The sequence below is a fragment of the Choloepus didactylus genome, chromosome 6, assembly GCF_015220235.1.
Source record: "Choloepus didactylus isolate mChoDid1 chromosome 6, mChoDid1.pri, whole genome shotgun sequence".
Lineage (NCBI taxonomy): Eukaryota > Metazoa > Chordata > Mammalia > Pilosa > Megalonychidae > Choloepus > Choloepus didactylus.
The window spans coordinates 82,241,194-82,251,382 of record NC_051312.1 but is presented as its reverse complement, the minus strand read 5'-3'; the positions used below and the strand labels follow the sequence as shown (position 1 = coordinate 82,251,382).

Below are 10,189 nucleotides of genomic sequence, written 5' to 3'. Positions count from 1 at the left end.
ATAAATACATCATTGAATCTCCACATTACGGTACCAGGACAGACTGCTTCTATCCCTCCACAGTCCCCATGGTACTGTCAAGTAGGAAAGAGATAATTTGAATGTCACTGATATTTGTTTCCTAACTTCCATTATGTTCATGACACTTTCATTGGCAAGCCATTATGCCTGTGATATCCAACCACCATATATTCACTTTTGTTTTCCCAGAAATAATGAAGACAACAGAGTATCCTCCAGGAGACCTCAGCAAGATGTCCTCTGCCAATGACACAACAACACACCCTACAGAATTTGTGCTATTGGGGATCCCAGGTCTGGAAGCTTTCCACATCTGGATTGCCTTCCCTTTCTTTGTTGTTTATCTCATAGCACTAGTGGGAAATGCCACTATCCTCACTGTGATCAAGACTGAGCAGAGTCTGCATCAACCCATGTTCTACTTTCTAGCTCTTCTCTCCTTTATTGATCTAGGCCTCTCCACTTCTACCATCCCCAAGATGCTGGCCATATTCTGGTTCAAACTAAGAGAGAGAAGCTTTGAAGGCTGCCTCATCCAAATGTTCTTCATCCACACCTACACTGGTATGGAATCTGTTGTACTCCTGGCCATGGCAATTGAATGCTTTGTTGCCATATCTGACCCTCTGAGATATAGCACAGTCCTCACCAACAAAGTGGTAGCTGTCATGGTCTCTGTTGTAGTGGGAAGGCCAGTACTCCTTGTCATGCCCTTCTGCCCTCTTCTCAAGCGACTGCCCTTCTGTGGCCATTACATTATCCCTCACACCTACTGTGAACACATGGGAATCGCCCGCCTTGCCTGTGCTAGTATAAGGGTCAACATCATCTATGGCTTATTGACCATTACTGCCCTGTTCTGTGACTTGATCCTCATTGCTCTTTCTTATGTTCAGATCCTTCGAGCTGTTTTCCAACTACTTTCCAGGGATGCCAGACTTAAAGCACTTAGCACATGTGGTTCTCATGTCTGTGTCATCTTGGCCTTCTACAAACCAGCATTTTTCTCTTTTATGACTCACCGGTTTGGGAGAACTATTCCTTGCTACATTCATATCCTCTTGGCCAATCTGTATGTGGTTGTTCCTCCTTGTTTAAATCCAGTTATTTATGGTGTCAAGACAAAACAAATTCGTGATCAGGTTGTAAGAATATTTGTAGTGAGAGAGTAGCTTAATTGTAATTAAAGTGGATAAATTCTTTGAATCTATGCCTCAGCATGGACATCTCTCCAGTTGCCCAGAATTGAGAACAGGTAGTTATCTACTCAGTGATTACTTCAGCCATTTTTAATGTGTTTATCCTATAATGGAGATAAATATAGTGGACAATGTTAAGTATGGGAATCTGAGGATAATAAATGAATATTTAATATCTGTGAGTATGTGGTACAGAGGGGCCAGCAAATAACACAACCACCGACAACTAGATATAGGATATAGTTCAGAAATTTGAGGTAATGTTGATAGTATTCACAACAGATTAGGAGTCTAATTAGATGTTTGAATTCCATAATGTGAATTGTTATTTATTTGGAGCAAACAGTAATAGCTGTCATTTATTTAGCATTTAACATAGGTGTACATGAAATATGTTAAATAAATTAAATATGTGAAATAACTTAATTCAAGCTTCAAGAAAACTTTCAATGAAAGTGTCATTACTTCCATTTTACTGATGGAGAAATGAGACTCCGAATGGCTGGGTAATTTGTTTGAGCACAAAACCATTTATTTTTAGACCCCAAAACCCATACATTCAAGTGTTAACTAAGTTTGTCAGCCAGTGAATGATACCATTTAACTGTGTGCCTGTAGTAGAAATTTGGGAAATTTTTCAGAAGTCAAATAGATAAAATACAAGAATATCAATTTATAGTCAAAATATTACAAGTCTAAATTACATACAAAAACAAACAAAAGGCATTACATTTCAAATACTGAGTAACTTCAAGAGATGGAGATGTCCCACATTCAATGGATATGGCAAGTCAGTGAATGGAGAGTAAACAAAAAGGAAGGAATTAGTCTAATTTTTCAAGCGGACAGATTAATTAAAATAAGATGAAGACATTACATGGGGCTGGAAAAAACAGGATATGACAATGCTTTGGGTTATATACCAAACAAGTTTGACCTTTGTGGGACCACTAGTTAAAGACATTTAAAAGGCAATTGTAAACGTCACTGAGTTTTTCAAACTAAAGGTAGTCTATGAATTTTATCACATTAGTATTCCCAAGCCCAAAGATGAATGCAAAAATGGAACACTGCAAAGTATATTAATGTAAAGAGATGATACAGATATATTTTCTCAGAAGGGGCTAAAATACAACGTACATAATTAACTCTGAAAACCGTGGTGTGAGGAACTCTAAAATTTCTATCCATAAAAATGATTAAAAAAAAACCCTCATAAAATGATCATTATTGACTTTTTTAAAACTCTGAAAATTAATAACAGGCTTGCAGCTAACCAGGGTGGATTTATTCGAGAAAAACATCTGAATAATCTCACTACCCACAGTGAGTTAACTTTGTGACATTTAAGCGTGCCCTAGTGAAATTCTCCAATCTCTAGCTCCAGAGTAAACTTGGTAATTAATGGTCTTCACTGCACATGACAACCACCCATCTGACAAACACTGAGGTACATAAACAGGAATGGAGAAATTGCATAGCCATATTCACAAGGAATTGTCATTATTTGACCTCTCTGATGGTTCCCAGGAATAATCTACTAGCAAGACTGTCTGTATTTAACCTATCAGGGGACTCCTGCAGTAAAAAATCCTTCTTTCCCTTGGAGATGGGTTGGTAGAAAACAATTAGAGATTAATGTTTAATTTAGAAGCTACATGGAGGTTTATACCATTTGGGGCAAATAGGCAACACAAAAAGCTTAAAACAAGTTGGGGAATAAGGTGTCTATAGGGATGATGAAAAGCTCCATTTATTCCTAGGAAGTAAGCAGACCATGTATGAGTAGGATTTGATGCATGCCTGTGGCTGTGCACACCAGGAAAGACATGAGAATGCCCTACGCTCTCATCTGTAGCTAACATTGAGGTTCTGTATAAGCAGGAAGTGAAGGTTAAAGTAGAAATCTAAACTGTCCAGTTGAATGTTGAAGGAAGGGATGAAATACTCAACACAGAGCCCCTTAGCAAGGAATGGAAGATTTATCGGTTCCAGGCATTTAAGGAAATCTCAATTCAGTAATTACCTGATCATTAAGCCAATGGGGCAGATACTTAAGTGGGGATGAGAGGAAGAATTCTTATTTTAAAGAACAATATAATAAAAACTATTTAAACAACAAAATAACTTGTTTATGCTAAAAAACAAGCAGAAACAATAATAAAACCTGTGACTGAAGGGAGGTCTTATTTCCAGATTTGTCATATTATATTTTTAAACATCTAGTTTTCAACAAGAAGGTATGAAACAGGAAAAGAAACAAGAGAATATGACTTATGAATGGGAAAAAAAATCAACAGAAAATACACCTGAGGAAGGTCAGATACTGGAGTTTGTTACACAAAGACTTTGAAACAGCCAGTATAAATATATAAAAGGACATGTGGGTCACATGGTTGTGAGATATTTCATTCTACACACTGGCCCTATTTCCTTCATGATCTATCATTTTGGCCAGAATGTCCCCCACTACATCCACATACTTCTGGCCAATCTTTACATAATATTGCCACCAACGCTCAACTCTATCATATATGGAGTCAGAACCAAGCAGATTTATGACCATATGAAGAAAATAGTATTACTTAATAAGGAATGAAGAAGGACTAACATTTAATACACTTGAAATGGATAGAAGTTTTGGCCTGCAAAATTTCTTGTTACATTAGATAGATACTAATGTGCCAGACAGAAAGACATTCATATTGGCTCCCATCAGTATGTATGTAAAACAGAAGCTTTATTATCCAATTCATATGGTCAATGAGCACCCAGTGAAAACCTTATACATGATTTTTGATCACTGATATCTGTAAATTTAAGGTAGGATTTAGAGTATTTGTCATATTCTTTTGTGCATTCACCAACCTATCTCATTTAAAGGTATTTCTCATTTTCTTCTCTCTTTCTTTATCTTCAATCATCTCTCCATTTTGCTCTTCTTACCTTTCACCCCCCCTTCCTTTTTTTCCTCTCTCTCCAGAAATATTTAGTTTACCAAAGTTTACTAACTTGCTAAAAGTTACACAGCCAGAAATGGTGGAACTGAGATGTAAGTCCAAGTTCATTACCTCCAAAGGCAGCAATGTCTTCTGCTCTATTTGTTATTTTGAGACTGAGACAGCAATGTACTTATAGAGATTAACTAGTTCATTCACTTTAACTTCCAGTGCCAAAGAAAGATATAAATGACTGTGGATAAGTAATGAGAATTTCATTTAGGAAGTTTACCTTCTAACTCTTGTCTGGACTCATTTAGAGTTAGGAACCTCCCTCCCTCCCTTCTTTCCTTCCTTCTTTTCTTTCTTTCCTTCCTTCCTTCCTGTTACCTGCCTCTTTCCTTCCTTTACACTTTCATTTCCTTATTTCCTTTTTTTTCACTAGTCCCACTTTCCCTCTCTTCCCATTTCCCTCTGCTCCTTCCTTCTTTAATCCCATATTCTCTTTTCTTGTTCATTCTATATAAAAAAGAAAGCTAGAAAGAAAGGTCACAGATGTAACATAGTAAGACTGGAGCATGAATTTTTTGAGCCTAATTATGACTATCATCACTGTCTTTGGAAACACTTCTTTACTTCTCTGAAATATCCTCCTTTCAACAAACCTCCTCACTGCCCTCCCTCCCATCACATACAGAGGGAAGGATAGAATAAATTGATATCCTGGATTATTCCTGGGAATTCTGCAACTAGAAGGAACTTGGATATTCTTTAACTTCTATCATGATACTAGTACCAAAGATATAGACATTTCTCTCTTGGAGATGATTTCTAGTTTTATTGTTAAACCATGTTTGTGCAATAATTTTCATATCTGAGGGTCAGTGCAGAGTGTCTGTGGGGCTTTATGAGTAAACATGAACAGAATGAATTAATGAAAGATCTCTCTTCATTTTGATACTAATATACTAACTATGTGTTAGCTAAAGAGATATTTCTGGGTTTCTATCATTCTACAACCTATGTACACCTATATTTTTATATGTATTGTCATGTTCTGTGTGCAAGTATATCTGTGTTTCCCTGGATTTATGTGTTGGTGTGTTTAAATAAGGTGCATTTTTTCTTCAAACATTATTTCAATAAAAACATAAATCTCCATATTGCTTTTTAAAATATATTCAGGTTTTGTAGGGAGTAACAGAAAATGAGTAAAAGATATTGTTTTCCACATGTTCAAAGAGTGACCTATCGTAAAGTTTATATCCCTTCCACCGGTTTGTACTGAAGTTTTAGCAATAGCTTTTTTAACAAGAAAAATAGATAAAAATCTATCCTATTGGAGAAATTTTGAGATAAGTATTGATACATCTTCCCATGTTGGGTATTTTTCTTTCTAGACATTGGCAACTATTTTACTTCATATCAATGGCAAGATGTTCCATGCCAACACTACCACTTTTCACCCACACATCTTTTCCCTTACAGGCAACCTGGGACTTAAGCCTTCTCGGGGCTGGATCCCTCTGCTTTACTGCTTTGTTTACTCAGTGGCTATGCTGGACAATGCTACAGTTCTGCTGATCCTCTGTTCTATTTCCTGAGCAATTTATCAGGCAGAGATCGCATCCTCTCCACAGGTGCACAGGATGTTGGGGACCTTCTGGTTTGATGCACATGACATTGGATTTTGAGGCTGTGGGGCCTAGAAGTGTCTGACACACACCTTCACAGGAATGGACTCTGCTGTTCTGCTAGCTATGGCCTTTGACCACCACATAGGCATCTGTGAACCACTCCTCTATATAACAATTCTGACACCCCAAGTGCCGGCAGGAACTGGGTATTATAGTGTTCCCAGTCCTGCTCATGTTGCCCATTCTCTACCCAATCCATCACAGGCCCTTCTGTGAGGCCTGAATTATTGCCCACTCCTACCATGAGCACATGGGCATCGCCAAGTTGACCTGTGCAAGCATTCTCATCAATGTCATCAATGGGCTTTTAGTGGCTCCCTTTCTTATTTTGGATGTGACAGTGGTTGGAATCTCCTATGCCTACATCCCTCAAGCTATTTTTCTGCCTCTCATCTCGAGATGTCTGTCATAAAGCAATGAGCATATGCAGCTCACATGTTGGAGTCATGTGTGTTTTCTACATACCCTCCCTCTTCTCCTTCATCACACATTTGGCAAAAAAATCCCCCATTTTGTACACCTTCTTGTCACCAACCTCTAAGTGGTCATCCTGCCTGCCCTCATTCCTGTTTTTTATGGTGTTAGAACTAAGCAGATTTGTGAACATGTGATCCAGGCATTTACTTCAAAGAAGGGTCTCTTATCTTCTTTAATTCTTGAGATGTGAATGTAACTTAAAGAAGGTAATTTTAACTCTACTTTCCATTGGTTATCTTCTTAAATGATCTTCAGATCAAAAGACTGCAGATACTGGATGATTACAACCTTTGGAGAATATTTTTAGTCCTTAAATCCCAAGTTTCCTCTCCTTTTGTGGTTGCATGTTTATTCTTCTGAATGTAGGGTCCCATTACAATAAGGAGAAATATCCAACTGGAATTGCTTTCAGTTTCCATGGTGTATATCAAGCAATTCTCTAAGTCTCTGCATTTGAAGATAGGATAGCATTCCAGGTGGTCACAATTAGTTTATCATAACTGCCTTGGTTTTTCTCTGCAAGAAAGAACTAAATTCAATAAATAAGAGAGTTTAGGTAATTTTTTTCAGTTATAAATCTAAATGTATCTTATTTCTCAGAAGACATCACTGAGACATAGGGTGAAGTTCCAAAAATATCTCCAGTTCTCTTTTCCACCAGCAACTTGACCTTTATTCATCATAAGAACTTATAGGCACCACTTGCCATGTGCCTCCATATCTGGTACCATGTACCTTCACTTTTCTAGAGAAAAATGAAGTGAAAATATTTGAAAATGAAACTTGTGTTAAAGAATTAAAATCTTGTTTATAAAAGTAGCTTGAATGTAAAGAATTCTAATAGTGGGATTTTGAGTCATGTTCAATCAGGTGTTTTGTCCTGAGTGTGCTTGTGTGTGTGTGTGTGTGTGTGTGTGTGTTCACACACATGCATGTGTGCTTAATGTATTTAGGCATCTCTGTACTATACCTAACTAAATGGACAACTTATTCCTCTTCAAAGGTGTTTATATTTGTGAATGCAATATATAATGCAATGTGGAAAGCAACAGGAGATTTCCTCTCTTCAAGTGGAGAAAATCAGCAACCAAAATGTGTGGGATGCAGCTAGAATATTTATTAGAATGAAGACTTTTCTTTTTATCATTAAATACTATTGGAAAAGATATGCCATAAAAAAGTATACATTACTTTCATTTACCATATTTCTTTTCTTGGTTTAAACTCCAACATGGGAAGTAAGTTTGATTGTTTTGTTCATTGGTATTTATATTTTATGCACTGTACATTCATGGCACATAATAGCTGTTCATTAGTTACTGAATTAATATATAAATTCATGAATTATTGTCATCATTTACCACATTTATTTACTCAAATCCAGGAAGAATAATTCTCTGTGTGAGACCCAGGCAAGAGAAGTTTATTTGGGGTAGGATCTATATCTTCTGCAGCATAGTAAATAATTTAACTTGTACATTGAGTTTACTCAGACAGCATAATTGCATGGAACTTTAAGTCAGAAGTAAGATCTCGTAGGTTTGTACAGGTTAGTGTAAAATCCCAATACATCCCAAAGTAATTTTGACAGAGAATAAAAATATATTTGCAGGCAAACCCTGAGGAACTGGGGGAAAATGCAGAAATGTTGGACTTCCCCACCTGGGTTATTACTGATATTCTCACAAACTTTGAGGACTAATAATTTAGTAGGATGAGCCCTCAAACTTGGGGCTTGCCCTTATGAAGCTTGTTACTGCAAAGGAGAGGCTAAACCTACTTATAATTGTGCCTAAGAGTCTCCCCCAGTGAACCTCTTTGTTGCTCAGATGTGGCGCTGTCTGTCTGTCTCTCTCTAGCTAAGCCAACTTGGCAGGTGAACTCACTACCCTCACCCCTGTGTGTGACATGACTCCCAGGGTAGAAATCTCCCTGGCAATGTAGGACATGACTCCCGGGGATGAGCCTGGACCCAGCATTATGGGATTGAGAAAATCTTCTTGACCAAAAGGGGGAAGCAAAATGAAACAAAATAAAGTTTCAGTGGCTGAGAGATTTCAAATGGAGTTGAGAGGTCACTCTAGAGGGCATTCTTATGTGCTACATAGATATCCCTCTTTAGCTTTTAGTGTATTGGAATAGCTAGAAGGAAACACCTGAAACTGTCGAACTGCATCCCAGTAACCTTGATTCTTGGAGATGACTGCATAACTATGTAGCTTACATGGTGCGTCTGTGTGATTGTGAAAACCTGGTGGCTCATACTCCCTTTATCCAATGTATGGACAGAAGAGTAGAAAAATGGGGACAAAAACTAAATGAAAAATAGGGTGGGATGGGGTGGATGCAATGCTTTAGGTGTTCTTTTTTACTTTTATTTTTATTTCTTTTGGAATAAGGAAAATGTTCAAAAATTGATTCTGGTGATTAACGAACAACCATATGATGGTATGGTGCACAATTCATTATACACTGTGGATGACTGTAGGGTATGTGAATGTTTCTCAATAAAACAGTATTAAGAAAAAGACAATAACATTAGGGAATAACAATAATAAAAAGGCAAAACAAAATAGAACAAAATATCCAAAAAATAACCCTATGAAATCCAGAATTTAAGGAAAGCAGATATTCAGAATATTCAGATATTCAGATATTTCTCTGAATATCCAAAATAAAGAGCCATTTTAAAAACCAAAAATCAAAACACCAAAACAAAAAAATAAACAAGGGCAGAACAATAGTATATTAACAGAAGTTTCTGCAGCTTAAGTAAACAAGAGTCCTAAGCCTATGATAGATGCAAGGCAAAGCATCTTCCTGCAAACTCAGTGGCCTCCAGTATTTCCACCTAGTTGAGCTTTAAGACATAGAGGCCCAAGACATATCATTATTAGATATACATCATCTTGGATCTGGTTGCATTAATTATGTCTGAAGAGTTTAATACCTATCCAAGTCCAAAGGTGGAAGAACACACAAACTGGTACGGTAACTGGCAAGACAGACAGTAAAAGCACAGGCTGGTGGTGCTTGTGCAGCCCGGTGGGAAGTTTTCTTCAACAGAGGCTGAATAAAACAGTCCTGCTAGAGAGACCAGTGGAATAAGGACAGTCAACAGAGGAAGAGACAGAAACATTCTTCTTCCCCACTTATTAAGCACCACCCTGACTTTTTAAAAGGTGTATAGCATTAACAGAATTTAACTGTTTTGTTTTCTTTAAATTATGATCTAATGTTGCTCCATTTCTTCCTGCTTCTTATTTTGATGTGTCATCCTAGCTGCCTGTGGTGCATATCAGGAATGCCATCAATGATTGGATATGCTTTTCCTAACTCTTCATTAATCAATTCATGTGTCCATGCTTCATATCTGAGCAGCTTCGTGGAGAGCAGGCACACCAGGAACTCCAGCAGCGCGGGGTCCTAGACACAGGGCGGCTCCTCGGTGCTCCTGTTCTGATCCTCAGAAGGCCGTAGCCCGGACGCCTGCAGCCGCCTACCGGGTACCGCGGAGGGCAGAGCGGGTGTGCCCCGCAGCGCTGACGCAAGCCTGCCGCAGGCTCGGCTCAGGAAAGTCTGGCGGCCGGTGACCGCACCTCACCGCGCCCTCGGCCAGCCCTCACCAAGATGCTTTTGAGAGTACTGCCAAAACCCAGTGACACTTACTGCTTATAGTTGCACATATCTCAATCCCAGTATTCTTAATTTCATGTACCTAGATAACATTTCCGTAGGACTGCAGGCCCCATGAGGGCAGGGGCTCTGTCTTCTTCAGTTCTGTCACGTCAGCATCTAGCCCAGTACCTGCTTGACACATAAAAGAACTAAATAAATATTTAACATCATGTTGAAA

General features: G+C 38.1%; 1 protein-coding gene and 1 pseudogene across 1 annotated transcript; one reads left to right on the top strand and one right to left on the bottom strand.

Moving 5' to 3' along the window:
• The first annotated feature begins 254 nt into the window (after positions 1–254).
• LOC119536419 (olfactory receptor 52E4-like) lies at positions 255–1,193 on the top strand. Its single transcript, XM_037839196.1, has one exon. The coding sequence runs from the start codon at positions 255–257 to the stop codon at positions 1,191–1,193; it is 939 nt and encodes a 312-aa protein (XP_037695124.1).
• Positions 1,194–9,257: 8,064 nt separating this feature from the next.
• On the bottom strand, positions 9,258–9,472 carry LOC119538803 (annotated as a pseudogene).
• Between the last annotated feature and the right edge of the window lie 717 nt (positions 9,473–10,189).

Coding starts and splice junctions, on each gene's coding strand:
- LOC119536419 (XM_037839196.1), top strand. CDS start 255: ATGTCCTCTGCCAATGACACAACAACACACCCTACAGAATTTGTGCTA.